The 18,699-nt window shown below is 43.7% G+C and overlaps 1 protein-coding gene across 2 annotated transcripts; it reads right to left on the bottom strand.

Annotated features, from left to right (window-relative positions):
- Nucleotides 1-253: 253 nt before the first annotated feature.
- Nucleotides 254-12,533, bottom strand: LOC311628730 (GTPase IMAP family member 5-like). 2 transcript variants are annotated; one of them, XM_084896232.1, is made up of 3 exons: nt 12,304-12,533; nt 7,127-7,175; nt 254-5,866 (listed from the first exon to the last, which is right to left on the bottom strand). In XM_084896232.1, exons 2-3 carry the CDS (start codon nt 7,167-7,169, stop codon nt 5,019-5,021), a joined length of 891 nt encoding a protein of 296 aa, XP_084752358.1. In that variant the 5' UTR covers nt 7,170-7,175; nt 12,304-12,533; the 3' UTR covers nt 254-5,018. The 2 variants fall into 2 exon arrangements, with proteins under 2 accessions (XP_084752358.1, XP_084752357.1); XM_084896231.1 differs by having other exon boundaries at nt 7,127-7,172.
- Nucleotides 12,534-18,699: the final 6,166 nt, after the last annotated feature.

Genomic DNA, 18,699 nt, shown 5'->3' with positions numbered 1-18,699 from the left:
ACTGCTCATTTACATCCCTAACAAAACTGTATCATGGATTTTTATGCTGGAAAATCTTGATCACTCTAGCTTACATTTTTGCCAAAAAATGTATATGAATATTGATAAAAAGTTCTGTGACCATAAAACTTTAAGTATGAAGCATCTCTTCTGTATTTAGTTAACATTATTAAAGTACTAGACTCCTGGTACACAAAATTTGTGCATGCGGAGAATGAGGGGGTATCCCTCAGTCTGGCCTGTACCCTCTCCCATCTGGTACATCTCTCTCACAATCCAGGGACACTGGCTCCTAGCCACTCACCTGCCTGCCTGCCTGCCTGCCTGATTGCCCCTAACCGCTTCTGCCTGCCAGCCCGATCACCCCTTAACTGCTCCCTGCTGGCCTGATTGACACCTAACTGTTCCCCTGCTGGCCTGAGTGCCTCCAACTGCCTCCCCTGCTGGCCTGATCACCCACAACTGCCCTCCCACGCTGCAACCTGCCTCCTCCACCGGGACCCACCTCTTCCATCCTACACAGAGCTGCTGGATTTCTAGGCCCCACCTTTGCTGTGCACATGACCATCTTGTGACGATGTTGGGTGTGGGGGTGATGCCATCTAGGCTTTTATTAAATAGGATTATTGGCACACAATTGATAAAAGAAATACAAACATTTGTAAAATAATTATTTAACAGTAACTTTAGTTTGGAAATATACCTCTCAGTGGAATGGATGACACTTTTCTCCATTTATTTCATACCATGTCCAGTACATGGATTTGTGCAAGGGTGGGTAGGTCCTTCAGTCTGGCCTGCACCCTCTTGGGGGATGTAGCAGTGCACCAAGGAGCAGGTGGCCAGGGAGGAGCCTGAGCCGTGGTTGGGCACTGTGCTGCTCACACTCATCCTGGCCTGCTATGCCTGCCACCATTACTTGGGAGCTGCCATGGAGTCTAGAGAGGCTCCCACTGCTGCAGTTGCACTCACCAGCAGTGAGCCTGGCTTCTGGCTGAGCGGTGCTCTGGGAGCACACTGACCAGCAGTGGGTAGCTCCTGCATTGAGAGTCTGCTCCCTGGTGGTGAGTGTGTCACAGAGACTGGTCAACCGGTTGAAATGATCGCTTAGGCTTTTATATACTAGGTGTACAAGTTAATAATGCAGAAGTTTTTCAATAGGTGGTATTACACATATGTAGATATATATGTGATTTGATATGTATGCTATTTTGTTGTATTGACAGCAAGCATCAAAACTTCATTTGTCATATTTTCTGAAGGTGTTAACATCATAGATATTTTTGCACTTAAAAATGTCGAATTTCATAACAAAAAAAAAAAAGAGCATTTGAGGGAAGTTTTAATTGAATACTTTATTTTGAAGAAAAAGTTATCTGATACTTTGGGAAGCTTATGGTGAACATGCTACATCTCAAGATTCTTGTGAATGCTGGTTTAAATGCTTTAAAAATGATGATTTTGATGTGAAAGACAAAAAAATCCAGGTCAACCAAAAAAGTTTGAAGACCAACAATTACAAGCATTATTGGTTGAAGATGCGTGTCACACTCAAAAACAACTTGCAGAAAGATTAAACAGTGCTCAGCAAACAATTTCTGATCCTTTACAACCAATGGAAAATATTTTTAAAGCAGTGGTTCTCAACCTTTCTAATGCCTTGACCCTTTAATACAGTTCCTCATGTTGTGGTGACCCCCAACCATAAAATTATTTTTATTGCTACTTCTTATCTGTAAATTTGCTACTGTTATGAATCGTGACGTAAATATCTGTGTTTCCTGATGGTCTTAGGTGACCTTGCTAGCGGTCCTCAACCTGTGGGTTGCGAAAGGTTGAGAACCACTGTTTTAAAGGAAGAAAAATGGGTGCCACATCAACTGAACAAAAGATAAATGGAAAACTGAAAAGTCATCAGTAAAATGTTGCTTCAACGGCATGAAAGAAAGTCTTTCTTTTTGCATTGAATTGTGACTGGCGATGAAAAGTGGATTAATTTTGAGCATTCCAAACATACAAAATCACGGGTTGATCCAGGTCAACCATCAACATCGACTCAAGGCCAAATCGCTTCGGAAAGAAGACAATGGTCTGTGTTTGGTGGGATCACAGAGAGGTAGCAAACTCAATGTATCATCATTAGCTTTCATTGTTATACTTGGACAGTCTTGTTTCATCTAGTCCCTCCATTCCTGTCTTGATTATTTGAAAGCCAACCCAGCTATCATACCATTTCATGTCTAACCTTATTTGTCCATAACTTTAAAGCAGCAGGACTCTTCCTTTTATTAATATCACATCCCAAACAATAAATACCTAATAGCAAATATCCAACAAGGTTCACAGGACATCCCTATCTCTTAAATGCTTGTCACTTTGCCTAAATGACAGTGTGAGTGGGTGGGTGGGGGGGACAGATGTCTCCCTAGTTTCTGTGAAAATGCAAGTCCCCATCTGTGAGGAAACCTCCTAAACTTGTTTTCCCTCAAGGTCACAGCCTGGGTAACCGAGGGCAGGGTATTAGACAGGAAGAGGGAGGCCAGAGCCATAGAATGTCTCAAACATCGTGCCTGCCTTGAATTCAACCTTCACGGGCTTCTAGAATTACCCACAAGAAAGAATCCCGATGCTGAGAGGCACACGGTGGGTGGGGAGATGTGTTTGCTTCTGTGCCAGCGGCTGGCTTTCAGGCTGAGCCCAACCCTGTGATGGGGACAGAGGGCATGACACCCTAATTGATCACAGATGCTCTTTCTCCTGAGTCTTTTCCTTTTTTGTCCTCAAAAGGCAGTTATTACTCTCAGTTACCTCAGGCTAAAATAAAATATCATAGACTGGGTGGTAAACAACCAATATTTATTTCTCACTCTTCTGGAAGGTCTAAGATCAAGGTGCCGGCAGATTTGGTGTGTGGGGAGAGCCTGCTTTCTGGTTGTTGTGTCCTCATCTGTTGGAGAGAAAACTCCACTCCCTTCCTCTTCTTCTAAGGACACCAATCCCATCACGTGGGGGCTCCAACCTCCTGTCCTCATCTAGCGCTACCCACCTCTCAAAGGTCCTAATTCCAGATGCCATCATATTGGGGACTAGGGTTTCAGCACATAAGTTTTGGGGGTACTAACATTCGGTCCACAGCAATTACACATTATCTTTTCAGGTGCTCTGATAGGTGGAAGAGAAAAATCTAACTCTAGGATCATCCTCACTAAGGCTTGTCTTGGGGGAAAATCTGGCTGAGGGAAAAGTGCCACTGGGAACAGCATTCTCTGCCAGCACCCCTTGTCCCTGGCCTCCCTCAGCCCGAAGTGTCTCAGTGGGTTCCCAACAGCTCCAGCACCACCTGTGTAGTAAGCGCCTGCTGAGCCCGTGTGCTCTCCTTTAGGCCAATGTCTGACCTCCAAATCCTTTCTCTCACACCCCTTTTTCCTGCAACTTCATCATCTATCACACAGTTGCTTTTGGAAGCAGGAACCTTGCATCATTTCTCTTACATACCTGGTGCCAAGCAGAGAAGCTAACACTCAGTATTTGTGCAATAAATGCCTGTGCAGCTGGACTGAATTAAGTCCAGGAAGGGGGAGACCTAGGCAGCTTGGACAGTTTGGGAACCATGTTGCAGAGGTGGTCCCTCACCAGAGAACACAAGTTCCTGAGGGTGCACAGGGTTTGAGGAGCTTGTACATAACACTCCTGTGGGGATTTGGAGTCAGTAATGTGCTACAGCTGGTCAGATCAAGGCGACACCTCTGTTACCAGTAGAGGTTTGGAGAATGACAGCTGGGTGGCACCATTGAGTTCCTAAGACTCATCCCAGACTTAATCATTTAGCCATGCAGTCACAGGCTTTCTGGGACCACTGCAGGTCTCCAGGACAGGGTACTAATGAGCAGAGAAAGGGGGACAGCCAACAAAAGAAGGAGAGGGTGAGGCAGGGGCCATCTGGGACTTCATCTGGCTTCCCATTTCCACTAATTTCATGACCTCTGCCCAGATGTCACCCCAATGCCTGCCCTCTTCCCTTTTCTGCTGTGGAGGTGTCGAACACCCCTCCCTTCTCAAGTTCCCATACATGATTGTGCGGACTTTGGGGCTAAAGAAGCTGCTTTACAAGACAGCTCCACCAACAATGGGAATTTTCTGTAAATGGGAGTGGGACCAGTTGGCCTACTGCCAGTTTTATAGCCTTCCAGTTAAGAAGGAAGGGCTTTTAGGTATTTAAAAAGTTGAAGAAATAAAAAGAAGAATAATGTTTCATCGCCACATAAGAAAGCCAAATGAAATTCAAATTTCAGTGTTCACAAAGTTTTATGGAATTCAACTTCACACATCACTTATATCTTGTCCATCCACCATTTCCTTTGTGAGTGACTGAGGTCATGTAGTCTGCTGAGTCTGATCCACTCTCTGGCTCTGCTCTATGAAACCCCAGTTCCATCCCCCCGTGCCGCCTCCCCCCCCCCCCCCACGCCACTGTTTCTGCTTTCCCCAAGGCCTCACTCCATCCCACCTCTGTGGCCATTTTCTCTTCTCCTTACATGTCCATGTCCTCTCCCACCTTCCTCCCCAGCCCTCTCATGCCTCCAAAATTCCCCCCAGAACATCCTCTCTCAGATGGGGACAGGGATGGGTGTCATCCCTTACAGCCTATGATGAAATCAGAGCACATTTCTGAATAATATAAGGAATTCTGCATCCAGCTTCTAATATAATGTATATCTTTCCTCAATGTGTAATATCACAATCGACTCACCTTCCTTCCTATAAAACCCTCCCAAAGATTCCAGGATTGTATCTAGCTAAGTTATTATCAAAACATAAAAGTATTTTTTTCTTTGGATTTTATTTATCTAGAAGCACTAGGAGAACATTAATGACATGTCTAATGCAAGGAAGAAAAATTAAAACTGAACTTAAGCAAAAAGTGAATAAGTTTCTTACAAGCATAGACAGAGATAGTGAGTCTGGGGGGAAAAAAAAAGAAGCCAATTGTAGAAGTCAGCTGAAAGTGCTCAGCGTCCTTAAGTAATACACAACTTAATTAAAAAGACAAAAAAAGTCAGAGTGCATGTCACAAGGATAAAATATAACCCAGTGTTAGAAAGCATCCAGTTTTTGACTCTGAGGAGCCCCTTGAACAACCTGTGACTCCAGGTCCCTTCAACATGTGCTTTCACCTTGGCCAGGAAGCGCTCTTCATGAGTGCCACCTCCCCGTCTCAGGAGCATCTGTGCATCAAAGTAGAGGTCGTTCCTGTAGAAGGCACCCTCGTGCTCTCTCTCCAGGCTCTCGATCACAGCCATCAGCTCCTCCAGTTGCTCCTTTTGCTCCTCCCCAGTGGCCCGGTTGTTGAAGCCACAGTACCTCCTCCCACACTTCTGGATCAGGCTCCTCAGCCTGTAGTTGTCTGTATTGACTACATACTCATTCAAGGATTCACCCTGTAAGTCCTCCTTGTGGGTGAAGAGGACCACCACATATCTCATGGCACCTGGCCCAAAGACCTCCTTCACCCTTTTCACTGCCTTTGTGTCCTGGTCAGTGAAGCGTCCCAGCTGTGTCACCAGCAGCAGCACGTGGGGCCCTGGGGCTGAGAGCAGGTAGCAGTCCCCGATGTTCTTGTACATCTCTTGGTCTGGGGACTTTTCATCAAAGATGGAGGGTGTGTCAACCACCCAGATTTCCCTATCATTCCACATGCCTTTGGCCCCCTGGCACTTCCTGGTCACGGTCTGGGGACTCAGTTTGGACTCAAACTTAGCCTGGCAGAGGATGCTGTTTCCAGTGGCACTTTTCCCGCAGCCGGTTTTGCCCACCAGGATGAGCCTCAGTGAGGACGATGATGCAAACTGGTTATTTTCTACAATTACTGAAAGAGAAAAATTGTTTCCTACTAAGATATTGCTTCAGATATTTTGATCATGGACCATCATGGTATCTCATAAAATCTGTGGACCTCCCTCCCAGGAAACTGTCATATCTAAATACACAGCCAAATTTGCTGACAACTTGGTGAGGTTCTTGGGTCATAGAAAGTCTACATCGAAAGCCCATGTTGGACCCATAGCCAAGAGTAAGAACTGCTACACTGACGAGGATGCTCCAGGACCTTAACCCTGACGAGGGAAGATACAGTTTTTCTGAAAGTATAGTGGTCCTTGTGTTTCTCCAGGGATGGTGCTTAGGCCAGTTTCATGCTAAATAAATGTGAGGTTAGGAGGAGGCAGAGGATGAGAACTCACACATGGGAAAATATTACCACCTCTTTTTCACCCACAAATTCAAGGCACACATGTATAGAAGTGCTCAAGACATTCATAAACCTCGGGATGAAAGGGAACCACAGATGAGATCTCTCACCAAGGACCAGCTGAGGAACCTGGGCCTTGGCTCTTTGAGTGGGAGTTGGATGCTTGAAATTGAGACAGCAGGAAGGTCAAAGATAATGTCAAAGGCAAAGACAGGGAGATGACTCCCTACAGGTGGCTGAAGAGGATGGAATTAGGGACCATTAATAGTTCATGTGATGGGAATGTCACCTACTTGTTGATTGAATTACAGGAAGTTGACAGAAATGATGCTGGGGAGGGAAACTTTGAGTCAAGAGCTAAAACCTTCAAGGGATGAAGGAAGATGAAAACCGATGTTCTAGAATTCTTATGAGCCCAAATGGATTCCAAATTCACTGTAGGCTTCTAAAATCTATTATTTTATTCTTACTCTGTGTTGGTTCTCCCTTTTCTGCAGGGTTCTAGGATGTTTTTGTAGAAAACATGATTACTAAATCTCTCTGGAAAACTTTTCCATTTCTTCAGCTCAGAGCAGACAAGGAAAGAGAAAATTTATTCATAATACAGTTCAAAATCCTGCAACTTCTGACTTGAAGTTTCATTTCCACATTTCCCACATGATGTGTCTGAAGAGCATTGTATTGGGGGATCAGGTGTGTGCGTGTGTGTGTGTGTGTGTGTGTGTGTGTGTGTGTGTGTGTGTGTGTTTGATGATGGTTGTGAAGGTAAAGAAAAAAATGAGCATTATTTTTTTTTCTTCAGTTTAAAATCACTGGGTTTCTGCCACTGTGTTTGAGGTAAGAGACTGGTGCCTTTTTAGAACTTGGAGGCTTTCTTACCTTTAGCCATAGTTCCATATCCGTGCTTTGGAAATCCTTCCATTCTCTTCTGGAATAAAAACAGGAACAGAATAAAAAGCAAGTGTCTAATACCCTTATAATTAAATACCCAGTTTTAAATAACTGAAAAGGAGCAAAGAGAAGGCCAAATATTATAGTCATTTGTGCAACTTGGCCAGGAAGCTGCAGTTTAGCACATGCCCAGTAAAGTTTGGGTGACATAGGGAAGGTACTTGCTTGTCAGTCACAACTAGGAACGAGTTGGGCATAGTAGGCATTGCCTCTGCAAGCATCAGGAGATTTGAGGTCCTTAAGCTCTGAAACAAAAGTGTAGCTCCATTGCTTCCTCCTGGAGCTTGACTCCTGGCCTGGGGACTCTCAGGGTCCTGATCTCTTGCATTTGCCATGTAGCTCACAGCGATAGGGACCCCACACAATGGACTGATGGACTAGAAATACCTTAATGCTGTGCCGGACCCAGTCCACCATAGAAAAGAAACTTTGGACACTGACTTTGCTTCTAGCTCTACTGAATCCTCAGCTGCACCTCTTCCAGAACTGGATTGAAAGAAATGGGATTGGAACCCAGGATATAATTCCATGCAAATAAAAATCACTCATCCTCCTGTGTGAGTCTCAGGAAATTCTTTTTGCACATCTCATCCTCCCTCTGAGGCCTCTGGAAATGCTTATTCCAGTGGTGCCCCAAGAACCTCACTCCCACAAGCAAAGGAGAAAGACAATCAATGCAATTCTCTGATAAAAGCCCACATGGGGGTTGGTAAGGCCTGAGGTCACTTCCATTTCAGACACCTAATGCTCCTTCTCCAAGAGGAGCCATTTTCATTGTTAATTTCCTAACTCACATTATACTTGCAAACATCAATAAAAACTTTCAGCAAACCAGGTGATGCTAACACATTGCACTGTTCTCACAATGCTTGGTGGCTTTATTTGGTTTTGTTTTGTTACTTATCTTACAGGAAAGTAGCAAATGTTTAAAAACAATCATTTGCTTATGTCCCTCTAACTGGGAAAGGCATGGAATGAAGAAAGCATTCTTTTATGGAACAAAACATAAGAGTGGAACATTATTTTATTTCATTTTATTTTTTTGGAATCAAAGTAGGCCAAATTTCTGGAAAAAATAGATCCTCTCATGTCCGTTTTGGAAGGATTCATGTCCCAGATCCAACCTTCCCCTGGAAAGGTGCACTGTACTTTTCCTCTTGGCCACTGGATACTCATGTGACACAAAGAGTGCCGGGCACTGGAAAGTCTCATTACTTCAAACAAGCCAATGCCATTTATAGCAAGACAATTTCTTCCTCTGTTCTAGAAAGTTTGTGGTTAGTCCCCTGAGCAGTTGGTAGAGAGAAAGGGGTGACATGGCCGAAGAGAAGGAAACAACAGTGAGGACAAATTCAAGAGAAACTCACTTCCTACTCAATGTTTAATCAAATGTTTTTCCTGGCTGGCTCTGAGGTCCTCTTCTCCCAGTGATCACCATTCTGTATCCCAGTAGATTTAAACAGAAACTGGCACAATCATTGGCATGAATTAGCATAAATGTCTCATTCAAATGAGGCATAAAATTGTGTCACTTATCTTGGTGTTAGAAAAGGCAAGTATATCACATACTGCTCTACCTAAGATGTGATTGTATTTATTTATTTATTTTTAAATATTATGCAGTTATGAAACATTTTCAAGTGAAGAAAAACACAGAGTTATAAAACAAAACCTACAATTTGCAATGAACAAATATAAATATTTTGGTATTTTTACTGAAGCTATTCAGTTTGATTAAAAAGCTAACTCATTACACATAGAATTTCATTTATGTTTTTTTGACTCCCTAGTCTCTTTCACCCTCCCTGTGCCCTTCAAAGGCAACCAATATTCTGAGTTTGTATCATTTCATATATACACACACACACACACACACACACACACACACACACTAACACACATATACTGAATCTATAGTATTACACATAACCTATAGATACAGGTATATATATATACCTGTATCTATAGGTTATGTGTAATACTGTTTCTGCATTTTAAACTTTTACATAAATGACATTATTTGTGTAACATTTTATCTAGTAATATTTTTAAAAAGAAGATTCAGATATTTAAAAAATATATTTTTGTAAATTTCAGAGAGAGGAAGGGGGGGGAGAGAGAGAGGGAGAGAGAGAGCGAGAGAGCGAGAGAGAGAGAGAGAGACACTGAAACACTAATGATGAGAGAATCATTGACTGGCTGCCTCCTGTATGCCCTCCACTGGGGATCAAGCCTTCATGTGCCCTTGACTGAAACTGAACCCAGGATCCTTCATCATTTGAGCCAAAACAGATAGGGCCAGTTACTTTTTTAATATATGTTTTTATTGATGAGAGAGAGAGAGAGAGAGAGAGAGAGAGAGAGAGAGAGAGAGAGAGAGAGAATGGGGAAGAAAGAGAGAGAGAGATAAATTGATGTGAGAGAGAAACATTGATTGGCTGCCTCCAGAACATGCCCCAACCAGAGATTGAACCCAGGTATGTGCCCTGACTTGGAATTGAACCTTTGACCTTTTGGTGCATGGGAAATGCTCAACAAACTGAGCAACTTTATTAACAAACTTTTGAGCTGTCTCAAAATACATGCTTACTACAACCCCCACTTACTACATATTTCTGTGCAACAATTGACCTGGGATAGACAGCTCCCACCTGACAAGATACTGTCAGTATGACTCAAGAGCACCGTGAAAATCCTCACTGACAGCAGCCCTGTGTGAAAAGTCCCCAAATCTGCACTTGCACTTGGCGATGCTCCACTTTTAATATTTTTTTTATCATCCTTATGGGCATTCATAAGGATGTCTTTATCCGTTTACACTTGCATTTTACTGATTACCACTGAATTAAAAAAGGGTGTTTGCTATTTCAGGTTGCTTCTGTTATATAGAAATAATGCTTGCATGTTTTTCTATCCACTTAGGATTTTTGGGGGCCTCCTTAGGAAAACCACCCATTTTCACATCATCAGATGTGAAACTTCCTTCTTTCATTTCCTCCTTTCTTTTACCCTTTCCTCCCCCTTCTACCTTCCCCCACTTAAGCCCAGAGAAGAGCCTTTCCTCACCACCCTCTCTTATACCCTGTCCTGGACTCTGGAAATTATACTCTGGCTCTTGCTAAACCTGCTCCAATTCTATGACACCTTTTCTACTTTAAATGACCTTTTGTGAGGTTTGGAAACCTCAGAAAAACATCTTTGAATCCATCTCTGGCAAAGATGATGACAATGGTGACCATGTTGATAGTGAACTTCATCATTGTAATAACCCTCTGTGTGGTCACTTATAACTTTCTAAGTGCTTTCCTGCCCATTATTTATTCTTCTCCTAAATTATTATAGTTTTAAAATTTTGATTAAAACATTAGGAACCTGAGCAACAAATGACCCTTCCAAGGTCACACAATTGTCTTGGAACTAAAACTGAAAAGCAGCTCCTCTTGCCAGCCAATTCTCCTTGGTTCCACAGGAGGAAAGGAGATTAATCCAAATAAGTCCACAGCCTCCTGGACCCCACATACAATGTGGCTGTCCCATGGTCAGGACACAAACTGAGGCTGACAGGCTGGAAGCCTGCCCTGAAACCAACAGTGACAATTGTACCATGAAATCCTGAATGCATGCTTTTCCAAAAAAAGATTATTCAAAGAGAAAACTGCAGGGGGCAGGAGCTGCCCTGAATTGAAGCATTTCAGTGTAAACCAATCTGGTGTTTCACTGACTTGATTATCAGTGTGACCCAAATGGAGCGAGGTGCCTGACACAGAAAGTCAATCAAACTCAGGTTGCATTAGCCAAGATGCAGGGCAGTAGTTCTTCTGGACCCTATTCTGAATGTGTCAGGTGGCAGGAGAGACCTGTGTCCACAGGGAATGGGCTTTTAGGCAGAAATGATCAAGTAGCAAAATGTCCTGAGTGACAGAGGATGTTGATGGAGATGGTAAAATGAGTCAAGACAAAATATTCACAGGACTGAATAAAGCCTAGGAAAAGACTGGGGGAAGCATGGCAGACTTGCAGGATTGTGATGCAGGCCAATCTGAGAGCAGGCAGAGGTGTCAGTGTAGGCAGGAATGGGAGGATCAAGAATGGAGGCAGATTCCTTCTCTAAAAGAAAAATTCTACTCATCTTCTCCAAAATGCGGCCAGGTATCACCAGAGAGTGGCAGGCAGTGTGCAAGATGAAGTTTTAACAGCATTGGCAGGGCACTAGAAAGGTTTGGTTCAGACAGGGGGATGAAGGAAATGAATATAATGTACTTGGATTTTATAATGATTTTAAAATTACAAGAGCCTGATTTTATCATGATGACACCTTATTGTATCAAACCATGAGAAAGCAGGCTTCCTTCTGTTGTTTTAGAAAAATCAAACTATTTCTTGTCTGCCTTGTTCATAATAATCAAATTATTTCTTGTCTTTTTCACTCATCTGCCACAGTCACCATATTTCCAGGCATTACAGTCTCCTGTTTTCTAGTTTAGTTATTGCGATTTCTGGGTACTTCTCTAACATAAGGCTCAGCAGACAGTGGGATTGCCTTGTGTCTGAATATGAGTCTGTTCTCCATGCAGCTGAGCCCTATGTAATGTCAAAGGAAAGGTGTGGGCTATTTGGGGGAGAATAGAGTGGTTTCCAGAAGGACAAGGTCATGAGATAATGTGTACTCAGGGGTCTCCTGTGGAACAGGTGTGCAGTGGGGCAAGGTTAAGAAATTAAGAGGGATAAACTGAGAAGCACACCCCCCCCACCTCCCCTGCTGGGAGGCTCATCCATCAAGGGGGATGAGAATATTCCAGCAGCTGCATGAAACCCTGTGAGACTCCAAGAAGATCCAATGGGCTAAGCGGTAGGCAGTTAGCTGGAAAGCCTGAAGCGCTGTGGAATGTGCTGGGCTGTGGGCTCAGGGCAAGTGGTTCCCAGGCCTGTTTCCCCCACTACACACCCAGTGTTGCTTCCAGCGCACCATCATAGCCCTTTCACCCATGGGTGAGCCCAGAAGTAGGGTAACCTGGGTGAAGTCACACCAGCAGTGAGTGGCTCTGACTAGGCTGTGGGATCTCAGACTCCCTGGGGTGGTGGGACCCTCCCCCGCCTCCTCTTACCTTGTGGGGCACAGCAGGCCAGTGCGTGGCGGCCTAGGAAAGGTGCTGGGCGGCCTAGGAAGTATGAGCTCTTGCAGGCAGTGGACTCAGAGGAAGCAGGCAGATGCAGCTAAACTAGAGTGCTGTGGAGGCCAACTGTTCCAGGACACAGCTGCTGGGAATGAATAAAGGAAAGGGGTGTGGCCTCTGCAGACAGGAACAGGTCCTCTGGGTGGGTGAGAGGCCGCGTGCTTGACCCCTTATGGGACGCTTCCTACAGAGCCTGCCAGCTACCAGGCACCTCCCATTTCCGTTTTATGACTTGTTCGAATAAGCAATACGTTGAGGAAGAGGCTATGCAGGCAGTGAGGGGAACTCCTCCCCCATCAGAAACAGCCCCTGTGACACAGGAAAGTTCCCATGTGGCACCCCCTCCCCAAAACCTCCTCAGCACTCATCCCAGGAGCACCTGCCTAACCCTACCACCCACAGCCCTTCTCTAGGCTCTGCTTCTAGAATGTTCCTGCTCTCTAGGGACAGGCACTGCTGGTCCACAGAGGGCCTGGAAGACCAACTCTAAGGACATGACTTTGATGGGCTCCCCAGCCACAGGTGCTGGCTGCCCCCTCTTTGCCATCAGACAGAGCAGCCTGTGGGGCTCATAAGGACTGGAGCCTTATGTGTGGGCAACTGGGAACAGGGCTGTTGTTCCTCTATTTGTCAGCTGACCGCACATTTAAGGCTGGAGAAGTGAGCATAGAACAATTACCTTGCAAAGCGAGATGGGAATACAATATGGGGTTAGACTCCCATATTCGGTTGGTCAATTCCAATAGTTTTATTTGGCATATTTGCAAATCAAGGAAACTCTTCTTATAGGTGCTGTTTTATACTGATCATTAAACAAGAAATTGATTTATAGCATCAGACCACCGGATTTACATAGTTGAGGTCAGAGGGCCTAACCTTGAACTCAGGAGGAAGAAGTCCTCAGCAACAGCCTGAAAGAACACTTCACTAGATGGAATGGTGGATTGCAGTTGTTTTATAATAAGATGCTGGTGCTAGAAAGTTCAGACAATGGTCAGAAGTCCGTAACTCATTTTCCACACATTTGCTGATCCCATTTTACCTGCCAGGCACTGTGTTATCTAATGGGGACAAAGATGAAAAGGTCAGAATAAAAGTATCTGAAAAAGAAAATCACTAAAGAAATGTTTTTGACCATGAGGTGAAACTGTTAAACCTCTCTAAAGATATATGCTTCAAATTATTGACAGTACATGTGAGAATCAGATTGGGGATGTCATATGACATTTAGTCCCTCTCTTTGCAGTTTATATAAACACCTGCCATCATCATTATAACATTTTCACAGTAATAATCCTCGAGCACCCAAACTTGACTCATCTCCCCAAGTCAACTGACAAACAACTGGGAATTTCATGCCACTCTTTGTGCCATTGCTATCCCCTGATGGCAACTGAGAACTTTTTATCAGTAAGCAAATGCCAAAATATTGAAAAACTCAACAATTTAAACAGACAGGAACTATAGTCATCTTTGTATTATCAAGTGTACTAAAAAGACGTTTAACTCTCCAGAGCTAAAGTTCTGGTACACTTAGTCCCGTAGCTTTTGATTATTTGGATATTTTTAAAATTTTATTTTGCTAAGATAGAATTTGATCTCTGAGGCCCATGTACATTTTTAGAGCTAACATAGACTCTTAGTCACGTGATACCAGAGCAGGGACATTTAGCGAGATACAATTCAAAATACTCTTGGGATTCTGTTAGTTCAACAGGACCATGTTCACTCTTAACTCCATTAGAAAATATCTTAATTTAAAAAATATCAAATATTTTAAACTATGCCATTTCTTTTTGGAATTGATCAAAATAGTTTATTTTGTTTTAGTATTAATTAATTAATAATATTCAAGGACATATCTATCTATATAATAGAGGAATATTTAAATTAGCTGGGACACTGAAATGTCACAACCAAATAGCAGGGACCTCAGGCTGCTTGGTGCTTGGCCAGGGCAAGGGACCTCATGCCATGCCCCCCACCCCATGGGGCTTGACAGGGGCTTCAGGCTGTGCGCCCCACCTGGTGGGGCTTGAAGAGGGACCTCAGGTTGTGATCCCCATCCTCAGTGGAGGAGGGTCCATCCATCCTACTACTCTAGGAATCCGACTGATAAAAACTTGAGAGAGAAACCAAGATGGCGGCATAGGGTAGACACCCGAATGCAGCCTACCACAACAAATTTGAATTTAGAACTGAAAAACAGGGGAGGCATTGCCCTGAAGCACTGGAAGGCTAGTTGAGAGCAGGCTCTGCCATCTGGGAAGGAGAGAGAAGGCACGCTGAACCTCAGGAACTGTGAAGGTACGGAGAACTGTGTGCGCGAAAAGTCGCTGGCTTACTCCAGGCGCGCGGAGAGGGCGAACAGCTAACCCGCAGCTGGCTTTCTTGTTCGAGAGGAAAACAGAATCACCCTATTGCTCTGATAGACGGCCCCAGACAGGGAGAGGCCAGACTGTCAGGCAGCGGGCAGAGATCTCTTGGAGGTGTGTGAAGCCAGAGGCCATTACTGCGGGACTTGGGGAGGAGCCAAAGGGAAAACAAAGTTTGTCTGCAGCAACCCGAGACTCTGCCCCATCTGTGGCTGAGCACAGAAGCTCTCCCAGAAGCTGGCTTTCTCTAAGGAGGGACTGGCAGGAATCCAAAGCTTGTATACGCCTTTACCAAAGAGGTGCGGATGCCTGCAACCAATCTACCGAAACTCTCCAGGAACAGGACTTTTCTAAGGTGAGACTGACAGGGAACCAAAGATTGTCTGTGCCACCCTAAGACCCCGCCCTATCCAAACGGAATACAGAAGCCCTCCTAGCTGAGACACTGCTGATCCTCACAGCCAATTGGCTTGGAGATCAACGCTTCCCAGTGATACCAACAATAAGCAAGGCTTAACAACAAGACTGCATACACAGCCGATAAAGGGCTACACCAAGACTGTCCACCGCAGGTAACTGGGAAGACTGTGCTACTGGGCTCTACCAGACACCTAGCACACAAAGCTATTCCATCAAATCAGGGAAACAACTAAAATGCAGACAAGAAGAAGGACACAAAGGAAGGAGATGGAAGAAAAGAAAAGATTGGACATTGAGTTCAAAACTACAGTTATAAGGTTGTTCAACAATATCCTAAAAAAGGCCGATAAAATAAATGACACCTATGAGGATATGAAAAGGGAGCAACTAGAAGTGAAGAAAACATTGTCTGAAATAAAAAATATTATACAAAGTCCTAAAAACAGACTGGAAGATCGCAAGAATCAAGACAAAGATTTAGAACACAAAGAGCCAGAGGACAATCCTCTGCAGAAGGGAGAAGATAAGAGAATCCAGAAAGTTGAAGATAGTGTAAGAAACCTCTGGGACAATTTCAAGCGAACCAACATCAGAATTATGGGGATTCCGGGCGGAGCTTGAAGATGGCGACCGAACAGATGGACTTGTTCTGACCCCGGTCCCAAAACAGATAGAAGCAACATCTGAGTCGCTCAGGGAATGTTGATTAGCAGCTAAGGGGCAGCGGATCACTCTAGGAAGGTAAGGAAGTGTCCGCTGGACAATTTTTCCTGACCAAGCGGCCAGCACTCCCGACTTCTCCCGGAGCTCCGGGCTCGGCGCAAAGGCGGCGCCACCCTACCAGGAAGGGAGCAGCTTCTCTGAGGCCTGGAAAACCCACAGCCGAGGAGTCCATCGAGCACCTGTGGCGCCCCGATCGGAGCAAGCGCGTGGATTCAAGGAAGCTCTTCAACCACCCACAGAAAGGTCAGAGTTTGCGTGGCTAGGCTGAGAGTTCAGGCTGTGATAGCCCCATTGCTCCCGCGAGGCCCCGCCCCCAGAGCGGCCCTGAGCGCCGCGGCCCCGAGCGCCGCGAGGCCCCGCCCCCAGTGCGGCCCTGAGCGCCGCGGCCCCACCTATTGATATATTGTAGCACCAAAGCACCGCGAGGCCCTGCCCCCAGTGCGGCCCTGAGCGCTGAGCCCTGGAGCGCCGCGAGGCCCCGCCCCCAGTGCGGCCGCGGCCCCGCCTATATTGTAGCCCAGGAGAGCTGCGAGGGCCCGCTCCCAGAGAGAAAGAAGGCCAGAGCAACCAAAGTCTGGGAGGTCAAACCAGTAACACTGACACCTAAGGGCTGAACTACAAACTGCCTTTTTTTTTTTTTTCTTTTTTCTTTTTCTTTTTCTTTTAATTAATCAAAAATAAATGGACACAAATAACTAAGATATAGCCTACCTAAAATTAAGGACTACCTTACAAAACTGAGGTGCAGTGGAAAGCTGGGAACTGCAAGACTCTCTGATCCAAGAACCAGGCATACCAAATACAATAACAGAGGAAGTGATTGAACTCTACTGGACAATTTTATGCTAATTATACTATTCTTTATTTTATTTTCATTTTTTACATTTTTTATTTAATTTTCATTTTTTACATCTTTTACTTCAGAAACGATTTTTTTTCTTTTTTCCTTACTTGATTTTACCTTTTCAATTATTACATTTTTCAATCTCTATCTTCACTATTACTACTGCTATTTTGCAATTTTTTTTTTCTTTTTCTTTTCCTCCCCAGTACCATTTTACTTCGTCTTTATTTTACATTGGGAGTAACCTTCATTCTATTTTAATCTCTACTATAGCATCATTCAACCCTATCTCAATTCGACCTTTACCCCATCACTCTCTTACTAAACTTTAACCTTTTCGTCTCCAGTTTATCCTATCCCTTTCCGGCTTTAGTTTTTCCTCTATTCTTTCTGTATACCCCCTGCTAAAGCTCTCACTATACTCATAGACCTAAGTTCCAACCCCTGATACAAGTGTATAAATATCACTCTCTGCACTATATTAACTAGTTAAAAAAAAAAAAAAACACACAAAAAAACGGTTCTACTTTCTATCCTTTTCTCATTGTTTGAGTGAAGGTTGATTATTGTGAATATTTGTGCTTTTCAGTGAAATTGTTATGCTTATTCCAGTGTTGTTATTGTTGCTTTGTATTTTTTTTTAAATCCGCTGTTTTTGTTTGTTTCTTTGACTTCTGTATATCATAACCTTACTTAATAATAGTGGATATTGTATTGTAGTTTGTATTAATCTCCAAGTATTGTTACCGGCATTGGCTGGGCTCAGTGGTTGATCTATGGCAATTTTCTCCACATATATATAGTTTGTTTCCCATTTTTTTAGTTGGCTTCTTCTCTCTCTCTCTCTCTCTCTCTCTCTCTCTCTCTCTTTCTCTCTCTCTCTCTTACTCTCTCTTCTTTTTCTCCCTGTTTTCTATCTTCATTTTGTCATTACTTTATTTCTTATTTGACTTTTTTTTTTGTTTTTAATTTTTCTTTATTTTATTTTTACCTTCCTTCCTTCCTTCTCTCCTATACCCTAATTTGCCTATCGCTAGGGGTTACCTTTATTAGAGGTTATTAATATTGTAAATACATTCCTGTTAAGTGCCTCTCGTGTTGTACCTGGTAGTGTTGTATTTTGCACCTATAAATTAACGCAAGAGAAAGAACACCACATAACCAGACATCCTGAAAAGAGATACCATGGGAAGACAAAGAAACACCCCACAAATGAAAGAAAAGCAGGCATCACCAGAAAAGGAAGTAAACGAGCCAGAGGCAAGCAGCCTACCAGAGCAAGAGTTCAGAATAATGATTATTGGTTGGCTAAAAAGAATGGAAGAGAAATTTGACAATAACCAAGAAGAAATGAGGAAGAACCATCAGGAATTGAGGAAGAACCAAGAAGAAATGAAAAATGACATCGCTACCATGAAGAACTCAATAGAAAGCATCAAGAGTAGACTAGATGAAGCGGAAGACCGCATCAGTGAGCGAGAAGACAAGATGGAAAAAAATACCCAATTAGAGCAGCTTCTAGAAAAAAAGATTAAAAAGCAGGAGGAGAGCCTACGGGAGCTTTGGGACATTACAAAACAAAATAATATTCGAATAATAGGGGTTCCAGAAGGAAAGGAAACTGAGGTAGACGTGGAAAAAGTATTTCAAGAAATAATGACAGAAAACTTTCCTGAGATAGAGAAGAAAAAACCCACACAAATCCAAGATGCTCGCAGAGTCCCAAGCAAAATGAATCCCAGAAGACAGACGCCAAGGCACATTATAATTAAAGTGGCAAACAACAACGACAAAGTAAGAATCTTAAAAGCAGCCAGAGAGAGACAGAAAGTTACTTACAAAGGAACCCCCATCAGACTAGCAACTGATTTCTCAACAGAAACATATCAGGCCAGAAGGGAATGGGATGAAATATACAAAGTCATGCAAAGGAAGGGTTTGAATCCAAGAATACTGTACCCAGCA

This window comes from Pipistrellus hanaki, assembly GCF_964339955.1.
Source record: "Pipistrellus hanaki genome assembly, chromosome: 10".
Lineage (NCBI taxonomy): Eukaryota > Metazoa > Chordata > Mammalia > Chiroptera > Vespertilionidae > Pipistrellus > Pipistrellus hanaki.
Note: the sequence above shows the minus strand (reverse complement) of the source record. Positions and strands in the feature narration are given on the sequence as shown.

Bases quoted from the DNA above. Each gene is read 5' to 3' on its own strand.
- LOC311628730 (XM_084896232.1), bottom strand. From the start codon at position 7,169: ATGGAAGGATTTCCAAAGCACGGATATGGAACTATGGCTAAAG. The intron at 5,867-7,126 runs GTAAGAAAGCCT...TTTCTCTTTCAG, and splicing joins ATATGGAACTATGGCTAAAG to TAATTGTAGAAAATAACCAG.